The 27,808-nt window shown below is 36.7% G+C and overlaps 6 protein-coding genes, 1 non-coding gene and 1 pseudogene across 10 annotated transcripts; 6 read left to right on the forward strand and 2 right to left on the reverse strand.

The window, feature by feature from the left end:
* The first annotated feature begins 87 nt into the window (after positions 1–87).
* Positions 88–2,975, forward strand: LOC147939043 (uncharacterized). 3 transcript variants are annotated; one of them, XM_087466049.1, is made up of 8 exons: positions 238–419; positions 520–696; positions 927–1,103; positions 1,216–1,365; positions 1,484–1,585; positions 1,678–1,748; positions 1,849–1,916; positions 2,579–2,975. In XM_087466049.1, the coding sequence occupies exons 3-8, from the start codon at positions 936–938 to the stop codon at positions 2,818–2,820; spliced, it is 801 nt and encodes a 266-aa protein (XP_087322175.1). In that variant the 5' UTR covers positions 238–419; positions 520–696; positions 927–935; the 3' UTR covers positions 2,821–2,975. The 3 variants fall into 3 exon arrangements, 2 of the variants coding, with proteins under 2 accessions (XP_087322174.1, XP_087322175.1); XR_015566327.1 differs by having other exon boundaries at positions 88–696; positions 1,484–1,544; XM_087466048.1 differs by having other exon boundaries at positions 88–696.
* Positions 2,976–3,220: 245 nt separating this feature from the next.
* On the forward strand, positions 3,221–3,338 carry LOC147939044 (U5 spliceosomal RNA). The gene has a single exon (XR_015567687.1). It is a non-coding gene; the product is annotated as a U5 spliceosomal RNA (small nuclear RNA).
* An 866-nt stretch (positions 3,339–4,204) lies between these two features.
* On the forward strand, positions 4,205–5,955 carry LOC104712205 (SKA complex subunit 1 homolog). The gene is made up of 6 exons (XM_087466050.1): positions 4,205–4,482; positions 4,572–4,783; positions 4,893–4,966; positions 5,056–5,095; positions 5,185–5,253; positions 5,595–5,955. Exons 1-6 carry the CDS (start codon positions 4,371–4,373, stop codon positions 5,616–5,618), a joined length of 531 nt encoding a protein of 176 aa, XP_087322176.1. The 5' UTR covers positions 4,205–4,370; the 3' UTR covers positions 5,619–5,955.
* A 5,851-nt stretch (positions 5,956–11,806) lies between these two features.
* LOC104712206 (uncharacterized) lies at positions 11,807–13,477 on the forward strand. The gene is made up of 6 exons (XM_010429051.3): positions 11,807–12,118; positions 12,270–12,333; positions 12,508–12,650; positions 12,763–12,823; positions 12,928–12,979; positions 13,056–13,477. The coding sequence occupies exons 1-5, from the start codon at positions 11,963–11,965 to the stop codon at positions 12,942–12,944; spliced, it is 441 nt and encodes a 146-aa protein (XP_010427353.1). The 5' UTR covers positions 11,807–11,962; the 3' UTR covers positions 12,945–12,979; positions 13,056–13,477.
* A 170-nt stretch (positions 13,478–13,647) lies between these two features.
* Positions 13,648–16,443, reverse strand: LOC104712208 (rop guanine nucleotide exchange factor 6). Its single transcript, XM_010429052.3, has 7 exons — positions 15,798–16,443; positions 15,595–15,711; positions 15,347–15,501; positions 15,185–15,259; positions 14,794–15,075; positions 14,339–14,704; positions 13,648–14,242 (listed from the first exon to the last, which is right to left on the reverse strand). Exons 1-7 carry the CDS (start codon positions 16,111–16,113, stop codon positions 13,823–13,825), a joined length of 1,731 nt encoding a protein of 576 aa, XP_010427354.1. The 5' UTR covers positions 16,114–16,443; the 3' UTR covers positions 13,648–13,822.
* Positions 16,444–22,047: 5,604 nt separating this feature from the next.
* LOC104712209 (pectinesterase inhibitor 5-like) lies at positions 22,048–23,025 on the reverse strand. Its single transcript, XM_010429053.2, has 2 exons — positions 22,801–23,025; positions 22,048–22,421 (listed from the first exon to the last, which is right to left on the reverse strand). Exons 1-2 carry the CDS (start codon positions 23,008–23,010, stop codon positions 22,086–22,088), a joined length of 546 nt encoding a protein of 181 aa, XP_010427355.1. The 5' UTR covers positions 23,011–23,025; the 3' UTR covers positions 22,048–22,085.
* A 399-nt stretch (positions 23,026–23,424) lies between these two features.
* On the forward strand, positions 23,425–25,464 carry LOC104712210 (uncharacterized). 2 transcript variants are annotated; one of them, XM_010429054.3, is made up of 4 exons: positions 23,425–23,976; positions 24,072–24,501; positions 24,605–24,841; positions 24,928–25,464. In XM_010429054.3, exons 1-4 carry the CDS (start codon positions 23,677–23,679, stop codon positions 24,984–24,986), a joined length of 1,026 nt encoding a protein of 341 aa, XP_010427356.2. In that variant the 5' UTR covers positions 23,425–23,676; the 3' UTR covers positions 24,987–25,464. The 2 variants fall into 2 exon arrangements, with proteins under 2 accessions (XP_010427356.2, XP_010427358.2); XM_010429056.3 differs by having other exon boundaries at positions 23,562–23,976; positions 24,931–25,464.
* Positions 25,465–26,754: 1,290 nt separating this feature from the next.
* On the forward strand, positions 26,755–27,241 carry LOC104715688 (nucleoside diphosphate kinase 1 pseudogene; annotated as a pseudogene).
* The last annotated feature ends 567 nt before the right edge of the window (positions 27,242–27,808 follow it).

A 27,808-nucleotide genomic window follows, 5' to 3' on the forward strand; every position in this document is an offset into this window, starting at 1 on the left:
TTTTCAAATGTGTACCACACCGACGACGCCAATGTTTAAATGATTGCTGGCCAAAGCTTTTTAAAGTGTGGATGTAACAATGGAAAAGGAATCTGACCATACAAGAGGGAAAAAAAATACAACAAGAAGAGGTGAATCACGTGGCGGTAAAACGTTCGTTGTATCTAAAACGCTGTCGTTTCAGTGTTTGCCGTGTAGGTGTGGCGTTGGAACCAAGCGTACACTACGAAGTCTTGTAAGCAGAGAAAGTAAAACTGGAAAACAAAAAACAAAAAAGACGAGAGGCACACAAAAAGAGAGACCAAAACCAAAGCTTTCAAGCAAAGCAAAAGCAAATTCAATCAAAAACCCAATACGGAGATCTTTGAAAGTTTCGTTTTTTTTTTATTTTCTTCTCTCCTCGAAAAATTCGAGCTTTGGTATTGTCTTGTTCGGATAAGCTTCTAAGAGGTGTGTGAGATTGAGATTTTTTGATAGGTTGAGGATTTCTGATTTTGGGCGGCTTAAATGGTGATGCAGACGGATGCTAGGGTTGGTGTGAGCTCAGGGCATGGCGTAGCGTCTTCGTCTCATCGTTTAACGCAAGACCAGAGATCACATATCGAATCGGCGTCACAGCTCTTAGCCGGTGGACTCGCCGGTGCTTTTAGCAAGACTTGTACTGCCCCTCTCTCTCGCCTCACCATTCTCTTCCAGGTTTGTTTCTTTTTCATCGAGCTAGAATAAGAAAAATCAAGCTTTTGGACAAATTGAAGTAAGACCAATTCAGTATTTTCAATTGCACTGTGTAATTGGGATTATCAAACAATTTGGGGATCTGTAGATATGAATAAGCTAAATGCTTAAAAAAAAGGGAAATTTGTGTGTTAAAGCTAAGTTTTTTTTTTGGGGACAAATTTGTGATTAGAAACTTATGATGTATGTAGGTGCAAGGTATGCACTCAGAGGCTGGAGCTTTAAGAAAGGCAAGCATATTGAACGAGGCATCACGGATATTGAATGAAGAAGGATTCAAAGCTTTTTGGAAAGGGAATCTGGTTACAATTGCTCACCGTCTTCCATATTCTTCTGTCAATTTCTACGCATATGAACACTACAAGAAGGTCTGAGAATCTTAAATAAGCAGTTATTTTTTTGTCATTCGTAGTGTGGCATTACTCTCCACTGAGCCTAATTCTGATTTTGAACTTTTTTTTTTAACTTGATTATTTACAGTTTATGTATATGGTTACTGGGATGGAAAATCACAAGGCGAGTATAAGTTCAAACCTTTTTATACATTTTGTAGCCGGTGGTTTGGCTGGAATCACAGCTGCCTCTGCCACTTATCCCCTTGATCTTGTTAGAACTCGTCTTGCTGCTCAGGTAAGTATTTGATATGATCGTTGTTAAACCTTATGTTCTGAAAAGTTCACATGCTGATTTCATGAAGCATTGTTGCATTGGCTGGTTGTTGATATTTTATCTTTTGCGTCAATTGCAGACTAAAGTAATTTACTACACGGGTATCTGGCATACTCTGCGCACTATCAGCACTGATGAAGGTATCTTGGGCCTCTACAAGGGACTTGGAACAACGCTTGTGGTATTTTCCACAGAAAGATACACATACATCATGAGTGTTGTATCCTTCCACTTTCGTTTTTTCCTGACTAAGGTCTTATTTATTTGATACAGGGTGTTGGGCCTAGTATTGCCATTAGCTTTTCTGTGTATGAATCATTGAGATCTTATTGGAGGTCAACTAGGTAATAAGTCGATCTCGAAGTTACAGTTTTTCAGTTTAACTATGTCACATATTATCTGTAATTACTCGTAAAATGATTTGTTTATTTTCATTTTCTCAAGGCCGCATGATTCCCCTATCATGGTCAGTCTTGCCTGTGGAAGTCTTTCAGGAATAGCATCTTCAACAGGTAAGTTATCCTAGCTAATTCTTTGACCTTTTTCTTTCTTGTTTGCCATGAGACTCACTGTTTGATTGTAATGTGTCATTCTATTCCTTTCTCATAAGCATTGATTGACTTAGCATGAGCAATCGTATTGTTGACAAGCACCACATCAGTAGTCTCAAACTCAAATTCTCTGTACTACTATGCTTTCAATTCAGAATAGCTGAACATGGTGCATCTTAAATTCCACTATTGCAACATAATGAAAAATATGTTGTTCCTTCTCATATGCACGATTCTGTCTCTAGCAATGATATGAATATGATTACCATGATCTTCTCTAGTTGATTGTTTGTTGAAAAATATGTTGCTCCTTCTCATATGCATGATTCTGTCTCTAGCAATGATATGATTACCATGATCTTCTCTAGTATTTAACATAGTTTGATGTGAGGAATTTACTTCTATAAGGAATTTACCTATATCATTCCATTTGTGAATAGTATCTCTTTTGACCTTGTATGAGTTTCACGTCGAGTCTTATTGCTCATGGCTGGTTTTAGTGTATATATCCTCCTAATGAAGCACGTCTCACTCTGCGTACATAGGCAGTAGAACCACTTCATAGAATTGATGCATTGGTCAATTGTCATCTAATTTCTAATCTAATGTAACCAACATTGCAGCTACGTTTCCACTGGATCTGGTGAGAAGAAGGAAGCAGCTAGAAGGAATAGGCGGGAGAGAGGTAGTGTACAAGACAGGTTTGTTAGGGACATTAAAGCGTATTGTTCAGACCGAAGGAGCGAGAGGCTTGTACAGAGGAATTCTTCCAGAGTACTACAAAGTGGTACCTGGTGTTGGGATTTGCTTCATGACCTACGAGACATTGAAGCTTTACTTCAAGGATGTTTCGTCAAGGCTATAACGGTTTGAAATGTCGGTAGGTTTTTTAGGGTCTATTTTTTGTGAGAGGAAAAAAAACTGTAAACCATAAAGCGGAAATTGATATGTATACGAAATGTAGAATAATTATATGTATTGTTTGGTTAATATATCAATCGATAGCTTATACGAAGTTAACATACTGTACTCCTATCCTAAACTGATACGAAGGTTACATACTCGGATGATACTCCTAGACTCTAGTTAAGTGGAAGTATAATGGTATAAAAAGAGAATGGTAATGGGCTTTGAGTATGTATACTCACTAAGCTTTTAAACAAGGATTAGCTTAAACGCGTATCCCACATCGGAAGTTTAAGAGAGATTGGTAGTGAGAGTTTTATTATAAATAGACTTGACTCTCCGTAAGATTAAAAGCACGCAGCCATGTGGTGAGCACAAAGCGAACTATTCTTTCGCCTTTTACTAAAGAATACCGTGTGTTCTCCACGCTTAAGTGGCATACGCCTATTTTTGGAGGGCTCTCACATCATCGTGAGTCCCAACAATCTCCTCTAGTACGAATATTTTTGGTTGCCTAGTGTAAGTATTTAATTTGTTATAAACTTTAGAGTTAATTACGAGATTGGCATTTATTCTCATGGGTATTGTTCAATACAGACTTTCTTTTCGTGATTACAGACCATCACACAAAATTAATCGTCTCTTTATCTCGACACAACTCTGGTTTCTAACTTGAGAACGGCAACGTAGTGCCACGAAGATGATAGTGATGAATTATCAATCACAAACATGTAGTTTTGAAATTCACTTTAGATTTGAAGATGAGTTGGAAATTTTGATTCACTTTGTAAAGAATAACATAATTTTTTTGCGTTTGTTGTTAAAATGTTTAAGAAAAAATCTTAATTGATTAGATCAATGTCTAAAATGGTTCAACATTATTCCTTTAGGGTTTAGATATTCAAAACACAGTCAATTGAATATCTTGGATTTATCGGAGTAGATGGTGTTGGTGGCGGAGATGTTTTGTGAAATGGCGGTGATGAGATCCAGCGACAACGGCGGTTTAGATATGAAGATGAATTGGAAGTTTTAATTGGCACCCTTGGGTTCAATAGTTAGTATCCTTTTAGGGTTTAGTTTTATTTATTAAAAATCAAGAGTTATCGCCGGAAAATTAGATTGTGTTCAAAGAAGTACCGTATGAAAAAAAAAAAAAATTTCAGAGAAGCATCGGCGTTGTCAAGAGAGAAAGCAAAAAAGTGACACAGAAGACAGAATAAAAATGTCATTTTCAATCTGTAAAAAAGCCTAATTCTGAGAGTATGGATAGAAATGGTCATTTTGAAAGTTTTCCAGCCAACAAATGCCCATTTAGACAATAACCCCTAAAACTTTAATTTGTCATTGAGAAGGTAAAACTCTACATAAAATAAGTACAGTATCAGAAAAGATGGAAAATTAGAAATTGGGGTATTTTTATTTTATTTTCTCAATTATAAACACACAGACTTGGTGAATCCCTTATCAAAATCCCTAAGCATTCTGCAAAAGAGAGGAGGAGGAGAAATGAAGAAAAAGATGAAAGCAAATGGATCTAATAAACCTTCGTTAAGCTCTATGATGTCTTCTCTCTACGATTCGATCGACGAGTCGCATCAACTCATTTCTACTCGGACTAGTAATTCGAATTAAAACATTTGTCTTGTTTCTCCATTTCATCCCCCCCACTCAAGCCTCATCTTTTTTTTTTTTGCTATATATTTGCAGTGGATGGAGGAGAGCTTAGTATCACAGGTCTTTTGGCGATCGGTGAGACATTGAAGTCTATAGAGCTTCAACTTCAAGCTATCAGAGACTTATTGCGTCAAAGGAAAGAAGCTATTCCCAAGGGCAAAATCTCTTCGTTTTTCAATTTCGCTACTCTGTCTAAAATTAAGATGACCAAATCTAAAATTGACACTCTACAAGGACCTATCTCTGTAAGTTTTATGCTAAATGTTCGGTTCAAATCTGATGATTAGTTTCAGCCATCGATTTGATTAGGGTTTATTATACTCTCTGGGGGTTTTTATGTTGGTTTGATTGTAGCGCCTTACTGGGGTTTATATGATCATGGCAAGGACGTTGCATCCAGAGTTGTTTTCAGATGATACAAATATATGGTAATCTATACAATATTAGCTTTGGTGAATCCTACATTGTAGACTATTAGTTTAATGTGTTTGCTTTTTTTTTTTGTCTTGTTTTCCAGTTTGATACAGGAAGAGCCCAACAACAGTATTAGTCCTGAGGTTGGTATTGTTATTTGTTTTGATGTTTCTTGATTCTTGTTTCTGACTTTGTTGTGTAATGTTCTTAGCTAGTATTTGTGTGATTTCAGGTGATGGTTCTCTCCCCTAGCCCAACCGAGGAGGATATAGGACTGAACAACAAACTTCAGAATGAACCGGTAAAGAGTCTTTTCTCTGAATCTTTTTTCATCCATGGTGTTGTTTGAGATTTGCATATATGGTTTTGATTAGATGTTTATCAATGGTTTCTGAGTGATATGAGTTTAGCTCATTATCTCTTATACTTGTTCCTTTCCCTCTTTTACCCCATGAATTGATTATAATATCTGATCGGTAATTACTATGACTCTGCGGTTTCGGTCCTTTTGATACTTGCAGTAAAAACTACTCATCAAAATAATGGTTGATTTCTCCTCAGCGTAAAGTTCATAGGCTTTGAGTTTTATCACACACACATGGTTTTTCTCACAAAGATATGGTGAACAACATTGACATGCAGGAACCATTGAGGTCTGAAAGTTAGACAGACAACAGTTCAGTTGGTGTGGTAACAAAAGATGGATAGGCTCGTGCGTGAAAGGACAGGAGAGAATCTGAGGAAGTTAGGTTTAGGATTGTTTTTCTAATTAGTATCTCTAATTTCAGACAGTAGTTAGCACTTTTCTCTAGTATGTTGAGAAAAAATATAAGCAGTGTCCTCACCTCTTGGCCCTCTTCTCGTGTCCAAGAGTAATGATGGGAAAAATGGTAATTACAATATAGCAATACTAATGACTATATATCAGCATGTAAATGGTTGTGCATGGGTAACTGGCATGCTCACTTTGAATATATATATATATATCTTAATTATTATGATCTCTCAGGGTTTGGCTTATAATGTGGTTCACTACTTTATCTTCAGTGTAAATGGCTGTGCATGGGTAAATGGCATGCTCACTTTGAATAGATATCTCTCAGGTTTTGGCTTATAATGTGGTTCACTACTTTATTTGGCCAAACATTGTATTCTTTATGCTCCTATTGTTCGAAACTTGGGACCAAAGTACCATATAAAATCACTTACTCTTGATGATTTTACGTTAGATTTGGTTATTGTAAGTTATAAAGATATATCTTACAAAGACTATTTACAACTTAACAATACACAAAAAAAGTGATTCTAAATACGTGATTCTGAATGGTATATTGGTCCAAGTTTCGTACAATAGGAGCAGAAAGAATATATGTTTGGCCATATATATATATATATCTTCTTAATTTCTCATCTGTGGCTATGCTTCTTGTAACGCCCGCGTCCCGCGCTCCTAAAGGGGGGCAATTTGTTTTAAGGAAATTGATCGCTAGCTGAGCCTAAGTAGCTAAACTACTAGCTCAACTAGCTAGAATATGAGCTGTACGAGCTGAACGTGTTCGATGAACAAGCTAGCTCAGCTACGGACAGCTCTCGGCCAGCTGCGGACAGCTATCGGGCAGCTAACGGCAGCTCGACCAGCTGCCAGGAAGCTGCCACTAGCTCGATCAGCTGCCAGGAAGCTCGACCAGCTGGACAGTAGTGGACAGTGAACGAGTCAGCTGGGTGCTGGGAGCTCGGTCATGGGACGCGGCAACGAACGAGTATGGGCGAACAGTCGTGACCGAACAGGCACGACCGGACAGGCGTGTCCGAACAGGCACGACCGGACAGGCGTGTCCGAACAGGCACGACCGGACAGGCGTGACCAAACAGGCGTCATGACCGAACAGGCATGAGCGAAGAGGCATGACCGAACCGACACGGACGATCGGTCATGGCCGAACAGGCACGGCCGGACAGGCACGGCCGAACGTGTGCGATCGAACAGGAACGATCGAAGGGTCTCGTCGAACAGGTACTTTTTGGGACCAAGACTTCGGCCAGAACCCTATAAATAGAGGGCGTTGCCTTCATTTCCAGGACACCACGCCATCATCCTTCCATCGTCCATCAAGTCCGAAGTAGAAAAGGGGGTGCGGCTCGGCGAGTATTCTCATCCAAACTGATGCGCACGCTACCTCTCTATCGAAGGTACGATGAGACGAGCGACGGGTCGGTAATCGGGCCGAGCCGATCGTGGGTTAAGCGGTGTTTCGTCCGAAGAGTCGAACTGACCGCAGGATGACCGACGGTTCGATCATAGTGTCGGACCGATCGAATGGTCATTGACGATCTGCGTCCACGGACGGATCGATCAAGCGTCGACCGGTGATTCGATCGCTAGTCGGATCGGGCGATCTAAGGATCGACGATACGAGCCGTAGGTCGGATGGATCGGTCGGGTGGTCAACGAGTCAGTCGGAAGTATCGGCTTGGTCCGTGGATTAGCGATTCGATTATGGGGTCGGATCGTTTGATCGGACCTGGCTCTGACACCAAGACCGACGAGTCGACCGGGGTACCAAGATATGACCGATAGGTCAACGGACGGTATGTCCGGTAAGCTTTGGACACGAGTGGTACGGGAAGCCGATAGAGCAACCGTTCACCGTGAACCGAAGGGACTATAAGTCCCCATCCCTAATATGTGCAAAGCCAGTGGGGTTGGTTGGTTGTATGGCTAAGCACAAGGGATGGTCAGGGTAAAGTTATATTCCGCTGCGTATAAAGGTCCCCAGAGCAAGGCCGTGAGCCAAAGCTAAGTGGACGGGTTAAAGGATATTCGGCCGGGAATAGGGCCGAGGGGAAGCCGTGACCGCGGACACTGGGACGTCCGGGTTGGGGTCTTTCAAGTTGGTATCAGAGCATGCGCGATCCTGTGGGGACGTATGCAAGTATGTTATGTGTTCGGACGAAATGGAAATCTCTGATAAGACCGACAACATGCTTGGGAACGGGAATGTGTTCGCCAAGATGAGCTCGTGAATCGAGCGATTGTTCAAAACGTTGAACACATAGCATATCGACCAGAAAGTCGGGAATTGTGACCGCGTCTGGGAAGGACGGGTCGGGAAACATCGGCCAGAAGGTTGGAAAATATCGACCAGATGGTCGGGAATTGTGACCGCGTCCTGGAAGGACGTGTTGGGAAATATCGACCAGAAGGTCGGAAATTGTGACCGAGTCTGGGAAGGACGGGTCGGGAAACATCGGCCAGAAGGTCGGGAAATATTGACCAAAAGGTCGGGAATTATGTCCGCGTCCAGGAAGGACCACGAACGGGAAACATCGACCAGAAGGTCGGGACACAACGACCAGAAGGTCGAGAAGTTTCTACACCCACCGAATTCGAGGACGAATTCATTTTAAGGGGGGTAGACTTGTAACGCCCGCGTCCCGCGCTCCTAAAGGGGGGCAATTTGTTTTAAGGAAATTGATCGCTAGCTGAGCCTAAGTAGCTAAACTACTAGCTCAACTAGCTAGAATATGAGCTGTACGAGCTGAACGTGTTCGATGAACAAGCTAGCTCAGCTACGGACAGCTCTCGGCCAGCTGCGGACAGCTATCGGGCAGCTAACGGCAGCTCGACCAGCTGCCAGGAAGCTGCCACTAGCTCGATCAGCTGCTAGGAAGCTCGACCAGCTGGACAGTAGTGGACAGTGAACGAGTCAGCTGGGTGCTGGGAGCTCGGTCATGGGACGCGGCAACGAACGAGTATGGGCGAACAGTCGTGACCGAACAGGCACGACCGGACAGGCGTGTCCGAACAGGCACGACCGGACAGGCGTGACCGAACAGGCGTCATGACCGAACAGGCATGAGCGAAGAGGCATGACCGAACCGACACGGACGATCGGTCATGGCCGAACAGGCACGGCCGGACAGGCACGGCCGAACGTGTGCGATCGAACAGGAACGATCGAAGGGTCTCGTCGAACAGGTACCTTTTGGGACCAAGACTTCGGCCAGAACCCTATAAATAGAGGGCGTTGCCTTCATTTCCAGGACACCACGCCATCATCCTTCCATCGTCCATCAAGTCCGAAGTAGAAAAGGGGGTGCGGCTCGGCGAGTATTCTCGTCCGAACTGATGCGCACGCTACCTCTCTATCGAAGGTACGATGAGACGAGCGACGGGTCGGTAATCGGGCCGAGCCGATCGTGGGATAAGCGGTGTTTCGTCCGAAGAGTCGAACTGACCGCAGGATGACCGACGGTTCGATCATAGTGTCGGACCGATCGAATGGTCATTGACGATCTGCGTCCACGGACGGATCGATCAAGCGTCGACCGGTGATTCGATCGCTAGTCGGATCGGGCGATCTAAGGATCGACGATACGAGCCGTAGGTCGGATGGATCGGTCGGGTGGTCAACGAGTCAGTCGGAAGTATCGGCTTGGTCCGTGGATTAGCGATTCGATTATGGGGTCGGATCGTTTGATCGGACCTGGCTCTGACACCAAGACCGACGAGTCGACCGGGGTACCAAGATATGACCGATAGGTCAACGGACGGTATGTCCGGTAAGCTTCGGACACGAGTGGTACGGGAAGCCGATAGAGCAACCGTTCACCGTGAACCGAAGGGACTATAAGTCCCCATCCCTAATATGTGCAAAGCCAATGGGGTTGGTTGGTTGTATGGCTAAGCACAAGGAATGGTCAGGGTAAAATTATATTCCGCTGCGTATAAAGGTCCACAGAGCAAGGTCGTGAGCCAAAGCTAAGTGGACGGGTTAAAGGATATTCGGCCGGGAATAGGGCCGAGGGGAAGCCGTGACCGCGGACACTGGGACGTCCGGGTTGGGGTCTTTCACTTCTCTCCCAGACATTCTTCATGTCCCATTTCATAAATCTAACTATCAACTGCTTCTTAAACTCACTCTCAGATTACTCAAAATAATCTCCAGTGGATATCCAACAACTGTTGTGGAAAGATCTAATCAGCCTAGAACTAATCTAGTTCAAGAGTGCTTAAACTTTTAACTCAGAAAAAGAAAGTAACTAAATCTAAAATAAGATTTTAACTTTTAACGATCTATCCTCTTTGTTTTTGTGTCGCGTTGATTCCACAACTTGCAAATATTTTTGTTTTGTTTTATCTTATTTTCATGACTCACAAAAGTTGCAAGTTGCGAAGACAACATATGGAGTCAAACCCTTTGGAGTCAAACCCTTTGTTATTCATGATGTCGATCATGAATATTATTACATCACTATAAAAGCTCTATGGCGAATCTATCTTTGACCTTATCGATCTTCTGGTCCTTTAGATACTTATATTCCCCAACACATGGTAAAAAAGCTTATAACAACAGTTACGTAAAATAAATGAATATAAAAACATCACATCGATACAAAATATCTATCAGTTAATTCTTTTAGAATTTCACTTAAACGTTTTTGTTTGTATATGAAAACGGAAATTTTATTGTTCGCTTTTCTCTTGTGATATGTTGTTGATCATAAACTAAAAGCAAATGTTGTTATATTATTGTTTTCGTTAAGATAAATGAATATATTGATTTCTTTCGGAAACCGTACACAGTTAGAGAATGAAAGTTATTTACAATTACAAATACCTTGGAAAGCATTTTGCATACTAAATTTGCCTCATATATAAATCTTCATTGACTTTTATAGTGTGGGCACGAGATTAGGTCAGTCACGGGAATGGTTTCAAGGATTCTACTTCATTTGATACGAATACGATCACCACAATTGGTAGCGTACGTACCGCGTATCGATTTCGAAGAGTTTTCTCTTTTCTCATATATAGGAAATATAAAATTTGTTTAGCTTTACAAAAGACCGGAAAGTGAACCATAAATGGGGCATATATTCTTAATAATGACTCGATATATATGGGTATTGCTTGAAGCCTGAAACTCCTTGCGAGTCTCTTTGGGGTGAATTGATCTTTGGTGGAAACCAAAACTGAATAATGTTGCTATCACATTTGGACTTCTCGACTGTATATTAAATTAGATATTATATAGATATGATATAATTTTTTTTTTGGTAATTTGGTGATGAGAAAGAGAATATACATCATAAAAAGCATATGTTATCTGTGGACCTGTGGTTCATAGTTTCATGTGTTGTTTAACTTCTATACAAAAATTCATGTGTGTTCGTGTTAAAATAATAAAGTTAACAACCAAAACGGTAACTCTAGATCTTTCTTTTTTTTTTTTGTTTACAGCAACCAAAACCTTTAACTCTAATCCATAATGAAATGAAATACAACTAAATCCATGAAACAAAAATATTAGAAGTTTGAGCCAATTTGGAATGGAACGATACATTGCTCAGCGGCTCACGTATATTTATTCCTCCATCATTTTTAAATAAGCTAATTATGTATTAATTAAGAGATTTTAAGGTTCGGGCCGAGGAGCCTTCTTCTGAAATCGTCGAAGAATTTTTATAAAAATTAGGGTTAACGAAGTTGATATCCGATCCTATCCGATCAAAACAAGCTATAGAAATCGTTCTTACGGAGATACACTCTCAAACTGTTTTCAGGGTAAAAGACAAAAACAAAAAAGTCTCTCACTACATCATAAGATTCATAACCAAAATAGTTACTTTTTCTAATTCGTTCAATATTTCATCTTTTTCTTAACGTTAAAAAGAAAAGGCATAATATATTATTTCATTCACATATGATAGATAATACCAAGAAATTATTTATGAGGAAATAAGGTCAAATATAATAACATATGCGACAATTAATCTAAAAGACTGATCACATGCAGTCAAACTTTGCAACTATAAATATGCAGAGATGACAGTTTATAAGTCTCATAAAAAAACTGCAAATCTTCACGTGGCTTCTCTTTTGTTTCATCACATGTTCTCTCCTTTCTTCGCCTCTTTATGCAAATTTAATCCTTTCTCTTTTCGGCACCCCTAAACCTTATTTCTTTACTACATACATTTCCATTATTCACCTACACAACTTTATCATGGACAAGAACAAGAACAAGAAGATTGTTTCCACTTCATCGTCGTCCTCAGCTTCTTCGTCTTTCGATCATATATTTGGTCCAAGAGTCTCTGCTTCGTCTTCTTCAACGGCCAGTACTGGATTGTTCAAGTCCATCTTCCCACCACCCTCTGCAGTAACTCATCTCAATATTTTTACATTTTTAAGATACGTGAATCATTGTAAACATATGCATGTTACATACACATGGTGTTTAGGAGCTCTAACTTAATATATAGCAATTATGTTGAACTATTCTCTAATTTTCTTTTCTTGTGTACTAAAAGGATCAGTTGGGGAGGCAAGCGGACTTTGCAAGTCAAGGTGGTCATGTGAAGTTTCATTCTCCAAGTAATTATTTTTTCTTGGGTTAATTTGTTAATAAAGAAAGTTGTAGAAGTTAGAACTATATATGATCAATTTAGACTGTGTCTATTACATGTTTACTAATTTAAAACTAACAGTTCAAACGTAGTCTTTTTCTTCATATTAAAACTTATATACGATTGTGGGCTTAATATGTAGATGAGAGAGGAGAAAGAAGCAACAAAAAGGAGAAAAAGAGTTACTATAATGAGGAAACAGAACCACCATGCCACTTGAGCTCATCCCTTTACTATGGAGGCCAAGAGAAATATTCCTCCGCAACGACTACCACCCAAGATACTGTTAGTCATTGTCGCATCTATCATATACATTAAATACATATATAACACCTACATGACAAATACTTATATTCTTTACTTTCAAGATTGTGCTTTTCATCTTTATCTTATACAGTACAAAAAAGATGGAGATGAAGGCGATTCCATAAGCGCATCAAGAGGAAACTGGTGGGAAGGTAAACGTTTTCCTATATCCAAAATTATTTGTTACTATTATACATGCAGACCTTTGCAATATTTATTACTTTTATTAACACTAATATCTTTCTATTTGGCGCAGGGTCGCTTTATTACTAGCAATCCTGATTTACAAGCACCTGTTAATTGTTAAGGTACTTATCAATATTATATGAACAAGTGTAAAGGAAAAAGAAAACCTAAATTATATTCTTTGTGATCATTTTTCAGGAAAGTAAGAGACAACATGCATGGTCGTCCTATCATAATATGAAATTTGAAGGGTCGCTCTAATAAAAAGAAAGTAATATCTATAAATTTTATAAAGGTCCTTATACAAATCAGAAGAGTTTAGTCTATGTTGTTTACAAGAAGAGGGGCTTGTTCTTCACATGTTGATTCATTTTGTTTACGACAAATGCAACAACACTAAGAGAAGTCTCGTCCTGATGAAATTGTTTGGCTCCTTTTTCGTCAATTAATGTTTGTCTAATAGTGTGTGAAAGAAAGAAAAAAAAATGTTTGTATAATAATAGTGTCGTCTATGTGCTTAAAATGTAGTTGTTTAATCTTTTGATGCCATATGCTTTACGATGCACTGATGCCACATGTATAATGAATAATGGATACGAATGTTTGCTTATTAGTAAGTATATTCTTCTGTTCCGTGTGAATGTGTGTGATGAATAAATAAATAGTGCTGATTGCTACAAAACGGAACTTTGGGTGTTTGACTTCACTAGAGTTCCCTTTGAGAGAAAAAAAGTGATGAGAGTTAGGGATCGAGTCTGAGTCCTGGCGTTTAACTCAAAAGCAGATGGTCTTTTGGCTCCTTGTTTGAACTTTGATCTAATAAAACAGATACATAACCACCAAATAAAAAGAATTGTGCTGGTTCTTAACCCTTGACAAGACAACAACATAAAGAGCGTGTTGTGTGATAGAAACAAGAATTATTAGCTCAATAACATAATGTAAATCCAAATTCTTTTTAACATTCATCCTCGGAGATAGTTGGCCAATGCTTTCTTTGGACCAAACCCACAACGTTCTCTGATGTTCCTCCCAGAGAGAAACGGAGCTCTTTCTCCTCTTCCTCCGTTGATGGGACTTATCAACGGCATTGGTGAATAACTTGGAGTTGATGCTGAGAATGATGGAGTTCTGTACGGAGTTGACGTGCCTGAGAATGACACAGAGAACAACGATGGAGCAGAAAGTTTCTTCCTTAGAGAGCCTGAGCCACCATTAGCTGATTCTTTAGACAACAATCTCAACTTGTCTGAACAAGAACCATCATCACCATCATCTTTGCTTATGTCATCCATAAACAACACTTCCTCTATGCGTACACCAATGCTATACGCCAAACTCTCTAATACCCTTGAGTAGCTCTCAAGTATAGACTTCCCTACATCCTGCAAATTAAAGAGTTTCACAAAGTTCAATACTTTTGTAAGGATAAGGTTTAATTTTGTAGGTTTAAGTGTGAAGTGAAAGGTAATGAATCAAACCTTGTTGTATTGGATCTTGCTTGTGTCTAAAGCTGTTTGTCTAAGTCCCGGGAAACGCTGCTTGAGACGGATCAATAGGCTTTCTGCTCTCTCCGCAAATATTTCCCTTTTGTCACCATCAGTTTGATGCATCATCATCTCCTTCACTATCATCCCCCATCTTGTACTTGTGGATCGATACAGAGAAATCATATGCCTCGAGTGAGCTCTTCGCCTCCAAACGTACATTGATGCTTCAACTCGATTCGCCATTTCTACAACCGCGTGCTCGGATGAAAGATCTATTGACTCAAGCAAGTAATCAGCTGAGAAGTTATCTGATGTGATGTTCCTATATAAGAAATCGCCAAGGCATGATCTTCCATTCTGCAAAATAAGAACAGTTCAGCTAGAAGAATTTGTATATTCAACAACTTGAGAGAATTTGGCTTTGTGTTATAAAAGTTTTATTAAACCTTTGGTAGAGCTTCAAGGTATGATTGTGGAACTTCCATATCAGCTAAAGCAATGCTGTTGATTGACATACAAGCTTTCAAGATTTGGTTAGTGAATTCACGAGTGTGATCCAGTTTCTTCCTAGATTGTTCGGTAAGTCCATCTGATGGCACACGCGGCAGAGGAAGCCACCATTTGTCTCCGTCTTCACGGAAAGAGTTTGACCTTACAGATTCCGCAGCTACAATCCCTTGATCAACGTACCAAAACTCTGTTGTTTCTCCAAAACTATCTAATATTTCCTAAAAGACGTCCAAAAACAGAACAAATCTAGTAAGATCTCACATTTTTATTAGCCAATTTGAAAGCAGTCCTCGTCATGAGAACAAGAATGAAGGATCAGATTCTTACAATAAGCATATTGTCTAGCTTCCGAAGAGCAGGAAGACAAGTAAAGAGATCTGATCTTGGTCTGCAATTCATCACCTTAAAATCCACCAAAACATCAATGAAACAGAACACAATCTACATGGACTTTAATCTCACTAAAAGGTGTAGAGTTGAGTCAAGTACCTCAATCTTGTTTCCATTGGGGACGTTCTGAAAAGAAGGTACCAATTCAACAATGTGATCACTAACAGACAGAAGAACTTCGATTTCTCTTCTCCACATGGATTTTTTCTCACTTGGGATTGGCTCTAGCCTCCATTGTTGTCCCAAAATTGCAGCTTTATTGAAATCAAAAGTTAGAATCACAAATCAAGTAGATACCACATAAACATCACAAACTAAAGTATGAAACTTTCTATTTATTAAACTACCATAGAGATTGGTAATGGCGTTAGAAATAGCCAAAGCAGGACAAACTCCTTCACCAGAACCAGACATGTCTTCACCAAGCAACAACTTCGCCATTCTCTCTTTCAACAACTCAATTTCTACACAAACCAAAACAAAATAAAGTCAGATTTGAGATTCTTTTCCTAGAGAGAGATGATTAAGCTAATTCAAGATTTGCACAAACCTGAAGTCTCTGTTCCAACTCTCTTAAACCCAAAATCATCGATTTTAGTAGGAGTTTTCTTCTTCATTTTACCAGAACTCTTCCTCCAAGAACCTTGCCCTAACGGCCATCCAAGGATCTGTGATTTCGTCGGAGGAGATGACGGAGATGAAACAGATCTCCCGGAGCTAGATCCAGCACCGCAACTTGAGCTGCTAAGACTTGAATCAGTAGTAGTGGACTCAGTCACTGAGTCAATCAAACCAACGATTCGTTTACTCTCACCAAATCTTCTCGACCCGCCTTCAAACCCAATACAGCTATTATTATTCTCCATTATCGCCAGACACTCGCAAAGAAAAAAGATTGAATTTTTTTAGATACCCAGAAAAGAGGAAGCAGAGGAGATCATAGAGAAGAAGAAGAAGAATTAGTAGTTATTGTGGTCCATGAATTCGAGAAAAATTCTTATTGTTTGTGTTGTTGTTTTTTGTTCTGTCTTTTTAAAAGTTTTGAATTTTGGTAAAGAAGGAGTCACATGTAAAATCTTAACGTCTCTCTCCGATTTTTTTATAATTTTATTCTTGAAAAAAAAAAAAAAATGGTGAATTTACAAAGTAGCCGTTATAATCTGCCACGTCGGATTTTCGGACAAGAAGTGTTCCGTGATGTTCCCGCAGTGTTAAGTCCGAAACTTATAAACCAAGAAGACTTCTTTCGAATTTCTCCATTTCGTTTTTTTTTCTTTCATTATAAATCTTTCCGTTAAACTTTTTTTGATGGCATAGATAAAATTTCTCTACTGACTAAAGTTTGTTATCGTGATAGTGGTTTAAATATTTTAAGAGGGAACGCTTAATTATGTGGTTTTTGCTTAAGAGTAATTTTTATGAAATGTTTATTATTACAAATATACAAACTACATATTGTAATGTTTTTTTTGTTGTTGTTGTCAAAACTACATATTGTAATGTATACGTAAGAGATGGTTCTTTAGATGCATGTACTCCAATTTAGATAAGTTATTACCACGTTCGTTTCGTAAATTTTAGGGACATTGATTATCAATTTTTAAAAATTATGTTCATCTTAGTTGCCCATAATTAATTGATAACATTGATAAAATTGTTTTTATTTTTTAGTTGTTAGTGATAATAACGATTCACCAATTTATAAACTCAGAATGTTAATCTTTTAAATTTTATAGAATTTGTTAACCGCTAGCTGCTGAAATCTGTTGCTTAAAATTACCGTTGAACCAACAATTGTACAAACAAACAAGATTTATGCCCGACTGTTATTTGTGGGTGTAAAAACTTTGACTGTAAAAATTTAACTGTATAAAATTTGATTGTAGAAATTTTGGCTGTAGATATTTTAACTGTTAAAATATGATTGTTAAAAAACAAATTTTAAAAGCTGTGATTGTAAAATAAAATTATAAGAAAATACAAAGATGATGATAAAAATAATAAATTTGTGAAGAGAAGTGGATGTTAAAAGAAAGAGAGAAAAATGCTGATAATTAATCTATAAAATAAGCTTTGCATAAAAATATATATCAAATTATATAGAGTTTTTACTTATGATGGAGGAAGAAAAAAAAAAAGTTTTTTAAACTTGTTGGTATTACAGTCATTTTGTCATTTTGAAGCTTTAAAAAAAGGGTCAATTAGCTCAATAACCAAATTTACAAATTTAATTAAGAATATAGCATCATAATTCAAAAAATTAAGTAAGTAACACAAGGGGTAGAAAAAATTACCAAAGGAGGTTGTGATAGTGGTGGAGGAAGGTGGCCGGAGGTGGTGGAGAAAGGTTGCCGGAGGTCGGAGGTCGCCGGAGTTCGCCGGAGGTCGCCAGAGGTCAGAGATGGCCGGAGTTCGCCGGAGGTCGGAGATGGCCGGAGGTCGCCGGAGTTCGCCGGAGGTCAGAGATGGCCGGAATTCGCCGGAGGTCGGAGATGGCTGGAGGTCGGTCGGAGTTTGCCGGTGGTCGACCGGAGCTCACCGGTGGTCGGCCGGAGGTCGGCGGTGGTCGGCCGGAGTTCAGCGGTGGACGGCCGAAAATCGGCGGTGGTCGGCTGGATATCGGCGATGGTGGTGGTTAGGAAAAAACTAAACCCTAAGATAATACATTGGGAACCCTAAGGAATAATAATAAAGAGGTGGAGATGGTGGTGGAGGTGGTGCCATGGTGGTGGTGGAAAAGAGGTAAAGATGGTGGTGATGAGAAGGGTATAATAGTATATATTATAGTTTATACACTCTATATCATCTTTTAGTTAGTCTTTGAATTATAATTTTTTTGTTGGTTATACAATGCAATTCCCCTTAAAAAAACAAGAAAAATAAAGAAGGAAAAAATTAAAGTGGATGTAGAAACTTTTAAAAATATAAAAATCATTAAAGCTTGATTGGTTAAAATGCTTTTAAGACTTTAAAATGGTGAAGTAACCTTAGTGCAATGACAGAAGGTAAATCCAATTGTAGAAGGCACCATCACACCCGAGATCAAGTTTTGGTTCCTACGAATATAGAAATTTGGTTAATGGGCCGGCCAGTTTTAGCCCAATGGTTGACAAAAAAATAAGACTTTAAATGATTTAAAATTCTTGAAAGTCTTCACCAATCAGGACCTTAGTTGTCAACAATTACCAAACAAATAATAATATATATCGCTTATTATTTAGTTATTATTAATTATTGTCAACGTCGGCAGAAACTACGAAAGTTTCGATATTTTGGAACTAAATATTTGCAAACAAATTTTCTAAATTTACATGTTAAAGACTTTGAAAATCTTTTAACAATTTTATAAAGTCGAAATATTAATTTAGAATTTGTTCAAAATCAAAATATGAATTTTAATATTTAAATATTATAATTTAGAACTTAGAATTTGTTTAATTTTATAAAGTCAAAATATTAATTTAAAATTGGTAAATATTATTAATATTATGTATAATGTTCAAAGTCAAAATATTTAAATATCATAATTTAAAATAAATCTTTTAACAATTTTATAAAGTCAAAATAATCATTGAATAGCTATTCAATTTATTTATATACACAATATTTTGTTCCTATAAATTCTAAAATTGGTAAATATTATTCAAATATTAATAAATATTGTCCCCTATATGTTTTTGAAATTATTTTCAAAACCTATGTATTATAATATAATAAAAAAAATTATAACATGAGATGTAAAATATATATATTTAGATCATATTTTCAAATATATAAATCCTCTATATATTAAAAGAGAAGCATTCTTGAAGAAAAGCTGACGTGTCGTCGCCAAAGAGCTTTGTGTCCAATTTATTATTTGTCTTTAATATTCTATAATATTACATAAAACTACCATTGCTATTCCATTTATTTATATACACAATATTTTGATCCTATAAATTCTAAAATTAATAAATATTATTCAAATATTAATAAATGTTATCTCCTACATGTTTTCAAAATTATTTTCAAAACCTATGTATTATAATACAATAATAAAATTATAACATGAGATGTAAAAATCTATATTTAAATCATATTTTTAAAAATATAAATAATATTATTTCTTATTATTTAAAATGTTTTGACCAAAAAAAATTGAAATTAATTTTGAATAATAGATATTGAAAATATTTAACAAACAATTTGACGGCATCTTAAATTTATTTTAAACTATAAAATATTTAAACTTATGCTAATCCTAATTTTTAGTTTTTCATATAGAAAATTTCGGATATATAAAACTAACGTATGTTAAAGATTCCTTAATTTCAAAATTAAAATATTAAAAAAGTAAAATTTTATATATTTTTAAATATTATTTCTTAAATATTTCGAGGGGTGGGTTTTTATAGATTAAAAAATATTATATCCTTTATGGAGTATGGCTACCGCGACGGGTTTGACCCGCTTAAAAATTTAGGTCATTCGTTTCGGGAAGTTTTAATCTTTTTGATGGTTTTTATCCGTTTCATAATTTACAAGTTTTATATAATTCTAATTACTCACTAATTCGGTAAACGTTAGATTTGGGTATGTTGTTTCGTGAATTTTAATTTTATGCTGAAACCTTTATTATTTCAAAAATCACAAACTGAATGAAACCAAACTAATATAAGTTTGAACTGTAAATAATTTAACAAATAATGATATCTATAAATGTAATTCTATGTGTACATAATATATTACAAACCTCATAGTAAATATAGTTTTTAAAATCAATCATGCACGTATGTGCGGATCTGTATCTAGTACTATATTATGATTGCAGTTTATTTATGTTTCTGAGGGCAACACGTCTTTTTTTATATTCAACTAGTTCTTCCATTCTAAATCAAACAATTACAAAAATAATACGCACCATCACACATCCCCGTTATGCAAGACGAATAACAAGAGCATTAAATCAAACAAAGCAAAACAGAGATAGATAATCCGTAGAAAGAGTAGTCAAAATGACCAAATATGCGATATACCGGGCGACATAAATTTTCATTCACTTGCTTCACAAATCCGTATTCCTTTATTTGTTTAATCGCCACACCATATATTTCTCGTAGTAGCATGTACTTTGGTTTCTATGACACCTAAACTTTCTCGTTATAATATCATAGTGCTTAGAAATAAACATCTAAATTACAAAGAGAAATTCAAAATTTGCTCATTGAACTTCAACTAATAATTACCAGAAATTAAATATAATAAGTTATTATTTATTTAGTCAACATATTCTAAATATAGAGTCAATTAGTAATTTTTCTGTTGTTGAAATATAAAGTTAATTTATCAACAAAGGGGTTTATTAAACCTTTTAACAAAAAAAAACAAAGGGGCTTATTTCTAAAGCGTGGATTCGAACAGAAGACGTACTGTGCAAATGAAATAAGACAAAGCAAATAAATCAAAGACAGAACAACACATGTGATTAAAACTTTTAATGATTTCCACTTGTCATGAACCAGCGTTAAAGAAGTCCACGTAACTTTGGATTCTCACGATAACGCCACGGATCAATTCGTGATTACACGAACGCTAAATATTTACATTTCGACTCACTAGAGACATTCTAGGGTATATCTGATTTGAAATTAGCTAAATAACTTTGAAATTTTATTTACTTAGGCAATTAATAGGAAATCTTGTAATTGAGGAGTAATTTATATGTTTTTGTAGAGAAAGATCCTATATTAGAAAATGTGATGGAACTTGTAATATATAGAAGTTAGGGTCAATCCACTTATTGCCAATTGGTTTTGAATTATAATTTCATAATACATTTTAATTTAACATATAAGAGTCTACACACGCTGGTCCTTTAATTAATCCGGTTCAGAATCCTCAGATAGATGTCCGATTACCCCATTAATTGATGACTTAAAGGAAACCCAATTCCATCGAGATAGTTAAAAAGGTATTATTTCGAGGGATGTGATGAATTATATGGAGATTAATGGTTAGAAGAGTCAATAGAAAAAGATACTACATTGAAAGATATGGTGAGACTTATGTAATATATAAGGGATTAAAGTCAATTAACTCATTACCAATTAATTTTGAATTAAAAACCATAATAAATTCTAAATTTTTTTTTTCTTCGTATTTGTCATAATCCTGATAAATGGCATGCAAGTTAATTTAGCAAGCAGCCAGGATAAATGATAGCTAAATCAACGTGAATGATATTTTTTCTAAATTCATTTAAATAATAAAAATTTTAATTAATAAAATGTTTTTTCTTAAATTTCATGCGTAATTTATTGTTAACGTCAAAAATATACTTATCGTTTTCACCCAAACAAGTCAAATGTATGTAATGTATAAGTAACTTAAAAAAACACATGAAATTCATTCATGCCTTAAAATAACTTTATATGTCGTTGTATTATCGCAGGATATTTTAACTATGAATTTATATATGTTTAGTCAAACTTCTTTAAAAATATATATATATATATATATATATATATATATATATATATATATTAGTCAAACTTCCTTCATCTAGATGTATATTCATTCTTAATTCGTATATATTTAAAAGGCTAACTTTATATTCGTATATATGTACATGTTATTTTTTAACTTTATGAGTCTAAATGATCCGTTGTACCCTTACTATTGTTATAAACTTAAAATATCATGTTTCACTCACTAATTATGATCGTAAGTTCGTAACTAATTAAAAACTTCAAGAAAGTTTTATTCATTGAACCAATGAGTAGCACAAGAAAACAACTCTATAACCAAAAACAAACGGTTTACATTAGTAATCGAATTCCATTACAACTAGCCATAATTAAATCTTTCCCATAATAACTTGAATAATAGATAATAGTTTGACAACATTTGTGTTATAGAAAGTGAAAGGAGACTGTTGTATCGGTCCATTCTTTTTCCACTCGTCTTCGCATTTGTGCATATAATTTGAGCCATATGTTGCAGATATCTGAGCTATTGATGCATACCTATCATCTTCTGCTTCTCCATAAGCTTTTTGGAAATAACCAGATGCTAACTGGTAATACTTATAACAAAAAAATATTCGTCGAGCTCCAATCGGACCACTAAACTTCTGGCGAACTTTGTTGATTTGTCTGGCTGCATTGGTCACTTGAATTTGGCATTGAGAAATCTGATAATAAATCTCAATAAGAAATCAAGACATTTTTATTTTTAGCGAATGAATAAATAAGATCTCTCAATTTTCATGTTTATGGCTTGTTCCCTTCATAATAGTTATTTAGTTTTAGTGTTTTTTGTTCTACACAGCTAATTATTATATATACTTAGATTTTAGTCTCACACGTAAATTTATTATATACTTTTTATTGTATAGAATTTAATAATTCTATACTTTTATATAATATAGAATTATAAAAATTAAAATAGAGACTGGATATTGTAAATATTTTTCAAACACTGTTTTTCTACCTGTACACTTTGTGTGTTGCAGATATACTACCATTATAGAAATCTCTACAGAATAATTGAAACTAGTTATCAAACATTACCGCAATGACAAGCACGTCCTGAAAGTCGCGTGCGTCTAATATACGCGTGTCCGTTCCAATGTATTTTAAGCAGAAATTCACGTCTTCTGTCTCCTTACAAAATTCATACATGTCATCGATACGCATTGCATTTGCGGTTGTAAACACAAAGAACACGAATAATAACAACGAGAAAGGAGAAGTTATGTGTTTGATGAGTATTGTAGCCATATTTGAAAATTAAGAAGATACAAATGTGTTTTGGGATTTTCTCTTTTGCATGATTGAAACATTTTATTTATAATAATGACATTGAAAGCTAGTAATAAATTACGAAAATTTATTGCTTTGAATATAAGAATACTAAAACTGGTAATAGAATAATAACGGTAAAAAAATCTTAATGCAGTAAATGTTTGGAATAGCAGACCACCACAAATTTGAAACGTATTTAAACTTCATAAAACACCTTAGCCTGCAGCAACCTAGTGAGGATTCTCACCCGTTCAATGCTGCCATTAATTAATGCTGTGAATTCTTCTACACATATATCTTTGGATAAAAGGCTTTTTCTCTAAGCCCAAATTGAATAACAAGCCCAAAAAGTCATGGATTTAGTGGGAAATCAACCCATCGTTCTCATTTGCGTTTTTTTACTTTCAATGTTTGTAGTCAACCTTCAGCTTTCTTTCTAATTGTCGGGCAGAAATTACGGATTTTAATAAAATAAAAAAAGACAGAAAGCAAATAAATATTTATTACTATACAATGTCTTTTGAGCTGTCTCTCCCCAATTGAAACCTTAATAAAGAGAAGCCTCTCTGCAACATTTATAAAGAGTATATAACACACAACAAAACCTATCTATCTCTCTCTGTCTTTAAAAACACTGTCGTTATGGTCGCGCCGCCTGTAGCCGCCGCCGCGTCCTTAGAGCTGCTCTCTCTTCCGCTCTCCCCCGTCGTCGAGCAACCAATGGAGAAAGCGCTATCAACCCCGAGTGAACCCACCTTCCCGAATGAGTTCCCTTACGAATTCGTCGACTCCTCAATCTTTTCCTCTTCTCCAGAGGACTCAACGGAGACGGAAGACGAAACAACCGACGACGAAGATGACTTCTTAGCCGGTTTAACTCGCAGACTCGCTCTCTCAACTCAGCGCCTCTCTCCACCTTCCTTCGTCACCGATAAGGCTCAGGTTTATTGAAAAAGCTTCACTCTTTTCTTCTTCAAATCTTATCTCTTAATGTAAAACTAAACACTCACAGTTTTTTTTTTGCTCTGTTTCTTCAGTTGAAACCCCAAGTCGTTGAGTCAAAACAGAGTGGACTCGGAAGTCCCAATGGTCCGTTTTCACAAGTCCCTTCGCCGCCGTCATCTCCGTTTCGTGAAGAAGACTCTCTGAAAGTGTTATCTGCTGCCGCTGGAGAAGTCGCCAAGATTCAAAAGGCTAATTTTGATGCTAAACCCTCAAGCCGCCCAGTCCCAAACCCTAACCCTAATTCCCAAATCCCCTTTCCTCAAAACGCGGCGTTTGTTAACTACTACTGGCCATGGCAGCCGTATTATCATCTTGGAGTAGTCCCAAATGCTTGGCTTGCGTCTCCTTCTCCCGTTGGAAGCGTTCTCACTGCTCCAACCGCCGTAAAACCGCCGTCTGCTGGTACCGGCGTTTTCCTTCCCCGGGTTTACTCAAACCCTTCCGATCCCCTGAAGAAATCAGGTAATTTTGAACTCAATTTTAACATCTTTGGGTTTCTGAAATTTTAAAACTTTCGTTCAATTTTGCTACCTCTAGAAGCTAAAATTGAAAACTTGATTATCAGGAGGTGGATGTGTTAAGGTTCCGGCAAAGGTTGTTAACCAACAAAAATCTAAAACTGAAGAGGTCTCTGGTCGGTGTAAACCAAATTCGAAAGCTTGTCTCTCTACAGGAGGTGGATGTGTTAAGGTTCCGGCAAAGGCTGGTAACCAACAAAAACCTAAAACTGAAGAGGTCTCTGGTCGGTGTAAACCAAATTCGAAAGCTTGTCTCACTACAGGACGGGGCAAAAGCAATCACGGTACTGACTCAAACCATCCCCAGTTTAAACTTTATAATAACAATAAAGACATTGTGATTTGAACCTATTCGTTTGTTTGTTTGCAGTAGCTGGTCGTGGATGTTTGAAGCAAGAAAGATCTCTTCCAAAAGAATGGAAGTACTGAGTGTTTGAATTAGGTTCTGTAGGATTCAGGACTTTTTGAAAGAGAGAAAACAGAAATGGTTCGTGTAGTTAGTGGGGTTGGATATAATATAGTTGAGATTGTGATGGTTACTGGTTATAGTAAAAGAATAATTATATGGGGGCTTAAGTTGGATTGGGATTTTGTTAGTTAATGCTTTATTTATGTTTAAGTAAGGAGTTAATAAACAATCTTTTTTTGGTCTTGGGAGGGTTTTTCATCTACTCTTCCTTAGAATAAGGTTTAGTGCAACAACATGGAGGATGGGTTGAGAGTACTTTAGGGGTGTTCTCTACAATTTTGGAATCTATGATGGGGTTGCGGTATTATCTGTATTTTTATTTTATTTTGTCTTAGTTTGTTTGATTAAAAGAAGCAAAAAGTTGCAGTCAATCATAGTTGTAATGGAGAAGATTGTATCTCAAGTCCCTATCAATAATATATTTTGATTTTTGTGGCATTTGTGTTTTTTTCTTACATTTAACAATCTTAAAGTCTGATAAAATAAAAGTAAAGATGATTCTTTGTGAAATTGTCATGATGGAAAAGGATGTTCAAATGAAATATTGCAGTCTAATTCTAATCTTATCCCTACTGCTTTAAAGTTTCAACCAATGAAAAAATTATAAAATATATTAATAAAGGGCAAAACATAAAATTGAATAGTTTTCTCAATTTGTGTGCAAAAACCTTACAGTTAAATTAGAATAGAGGGAGTATAAAATATTTGGTATGATTTAGGAATGTTATCTAAGTTTGTTGGTCCCGTTTAAGGTCATTGAGCTTTTTGGTTTCAAATTGCTTGCTTGCTCTTTTTGGATTTTCCCGGTAGAGAAAGCAAAAGAAACAAAATAATTGAGAGAAGAAGGCAAGGGCAGCCACAAGTATGAAATACAAAAGAGTAAGACCATGGGCAACGCCGTATATTCGGCCTGTCCCCAGATTTTTGTGGATTTAAATTTAATTCAAAAAAGCCCAATTTCGAAAAAACGGTTCTTATTTGGGGACGTTTTTCGTCCGTCTCCTTCGCCACGTGTACTCGTTTGATTGGTTGTCGAATTATCTAGGTCTAAAACAAAAAATCTTTCGCGAGACAAAATTTTGTCGAGTTCTTTCTTCTCTCGACGGCGACCACGAAGGCGATTCGATCCTCGACGATTTGACGAAGACGTTCCGTTCTTGTCACCGGAATTTCTTGCCATATTAACGAAGCCGATCTTCTGTCGCATCCGAAGCCGGTCCGATCTTCTGTCCCGAAGCTTGTCCGGCGGTTCGATCTTCTCTCCCGAAGCGATCTGTCTGTGTCACCCGGAGCAAACTTTCATCATGATCAAGCCTGACGGCGTCCAGAGAGGACTTGTAAGCTTCTCTTTCCCACTCAATACTAACTTGACATAACTTTGGTTATGTTCTTCACTTCCTTGGATTGCTTCTTCTTGAAAAAATCGAGACTTGATAAAGATTTGTGTATTTTTTTTTTCAGATCGGTGAAAGGTAATGATTCTCCTACTAAACTTGTTTGAGTGATTTTAGATTATAAGATTAGAGATTTCTTAGATCAGATTTGAGGTTTTAGTGTCACTTCCATAATCAGATAACTAGAAATTGAGGATTATCTAATTTGGAAGAGAGATGTCTCTACTCTTAGATATAGTTCAATAGACCTTGCTTGGCTTGACAAAGATTATATCCATGTGTTGCCTGATAGATTTTAGAGTTTAGTATATGTGCCTAAGAATGTTTTGTAGACATGTCTGTGGTTATGGTTGGTCTAGTTTCTGGAAATTTTGTTATTATACTTGATTTGGAAGATAAAAGTTCATACCTTTGTTGTGTAATAGATTTTGGGTTATGGTATATGTGTCTTAAGATTTGTGTTGTGTGTAGGTCTGAAGATGATCAGTGTAGAGCGCTCTTTTGCTGAGAAGCACTACGCCGACTTGTCATCAAAGCCTTTCTTCAATGGTCTTGTTGACTACATTGTGTCCGGACCTGTTGTTGCTATGATCTGGGAAGGAAAGAATGTTGTCTTGACCGGACGTAAGATCATTGGAGCCACAAACCCAGCTGCTGCTGAGTCTGGAACTATCCATGGGGACTATGCAATTGACATTGGAAGGAACGTGATCCATGGAAGTGACGCTGTCGAGAGTGCACAGAAGGAGATTGCTTTGTGGTTCCCTGATGGTCCTGTCAACTGGCAGAGCAGCGTTCACCCTTGGGTCTATGAATCATGAATGATCTGTTTCTTTTTTCAGTAGTGTGTTTTCTATGTTCCCGACATTGCTTGCTTTTGTGATGACTCCTATATTTTAAGTTGAATTTGATTCTCCTTCTCTACATTGCTTGCATTGTTACATATGAATGCAACTAATCCTCCTAATGGCAGGTTATTACAAAATTATCTTGAACAGTTTACAAAGTCAAAACTTCACCAAATCTTTCCCTTTTCTTTTGCTCATCTTATTTGATTACAAAATTCATTCTTATTAGTGATCTTGTAATCTTGTTATGTTTGATTTTAAAATTTCTATGAGTTGAATAAAATGTTTGTTTTAGTTTTGATGTTTTTATGTTATATTTTTTATGTTATTAATTTCTAAATTGTATGTTTTTGTTTTTTCTTTCTTTAAATAATTAATCTTTAAACTTTTAAAATATTATTATTTTATTCGGGGGACCAAATACAAATAGACACCAATGCTCCTACTAACAATAAGAAACTATCAGAATATTATTATTAAAAGTGGGGGACCAAAAAAAATCCCACACCAATGTGGATGCTCTAAGGTGTTTGGATTGGG

This window comes from Camelina sativa, chromosome 9 (genome assembly GCF_030686135.1).
Source record: "Camelina sativa cultivar CO46 ecotype springtype chromosome 9, ASM3068613v1".
NCBI classification, from domain to species: Eukaryota; Viridiplantae; Streptophyta; class Magnoliopsida; order Brassicales; family Brassicaceae; genus Camelina; species Camelina sativa.

Excerpts from the sequence above, each read along its gene's own strand:
- LOC147939043 (XM_087466048.1), top strand. The coding sequence starts at position 508 with ATGGTGATGCAGACGGATGCTAGGGTTGGTGTGAGCTCAGGGCATGGC. Across the intron at positions 697-926 it reads GCCTCACCATTCTCTTCCAG|GTGCAAGGTATGCACTCAGA; the intron begins GTTTGTTTCTTT and ends TGATGTATGTAG. Across the intron at positions 1,104-1,215 it reads CATATGAACACTACAAGAAG|TTTATGTATATGGTTACTGG; the intron begins GTCTGAGAATCT and ends GATTATTTACAG.
- LOC104712205 (XM_087466050.1), top strand. The coding sequence starts at position 4,371 with ATGAAGAAAAAGATGAAAGCAAATGGATCTAATAAACCTTCGTTAAGC. Across the intron at positions 4,967-5,055 it reads TCAGATGATACAAATATATG|TTTGATACAGGAAGAGCCCA; the intron begins GTAATCTATACA and ends CTTGTTTTCCAG. Across the intron at positions 5,096-5,184 it reads ACAACAGTATTAGTCCTGAG|GTGATGGTTCTCTCCCCTAG; the intron begins GTTGGTATTGTT and ends GTGTGATTTCAG.
- LOC104712206 (XM_010429051.3), top strand. The coding sequence starts at position 11,963 with ATGGACAAGAACAAGAACAAGAAGATTGTTTCCACTTCATCGTCGTCC. Across the intron at positions 12,334-12,507 it reads TGTGAAGTTTCATTCTCCAA|ATGAGAGAGGAGAAAGAAGC; the intron begins GTAATTATTTTT and ends CTTAATATGTAG. Across the intron at positions 12,651-12,762 it reads CGACTACCACCCAAGATACT|TACAAAAAAGATGGAGATGA; the intron begins GTTAGTCATTGT and ends TATCTTATACAG.
- LOC104712208 (XM_010429052.3), bottom strand. The coding sequence starts at position 16,113 with ATGGAGAATAATAATAGCTGTATTGGGTTTGAAGGCGGGTCGAGAAGA. Across the intron at positions 15,712-15,797 it reads AGTTGGAACAGAGACTTCAG|AAATTGAGTTGTTGAAAGAG; the intron begins GTTTGTGCAAAT and ends TGGTTTGTGTAG. Across the intron at positions 15,502-15,594 it reads CGCCATTACCAATCTCTATG|CTGCAATTTTGGGACAACAA; the intron begins GTAGTTTAATAA and ends ATTTCAATAAAG.
- LOC104712209 (XM_010429053.2), bottom strand. The coding sequence starts at position 23,010 with ATGGCTACAATACTCATCAAACACATAACTTCTCCTTTCTCGTTGTTA. Across the intron at positions 22,422-22,800 it reads AGGACGTGCTTGTCATTGCG|ATTTCTCAATGCCAAATTCA; the intron begins GTAATGTTTGAT and ends ATTTATTATCAG.
- LOC104712210 (XM_010429054.3), top strand. The coding sequence starts at position 23,677 with ATGGTCGCGCCGCCTGTAGCCGCCGCCGCGTCCTTAGAGCTGCTCTCT. Across the intron at positions 23,977-24,071 it reads TCGTCACCGATAAGGCTCAG|TTGAAACCCCAAGTCGTTGA; the intron begins GTTTATTGAAAA and ends CTGTTTCTTCAG. Across the intron at positions 24,502-24,604 it reads CGATCCCCTGAAGAAATCAG|GAGGTGGATGTGTTAAGGTT; the intron begins GTAATTTTGAAC and ends CTTGATTATCAG.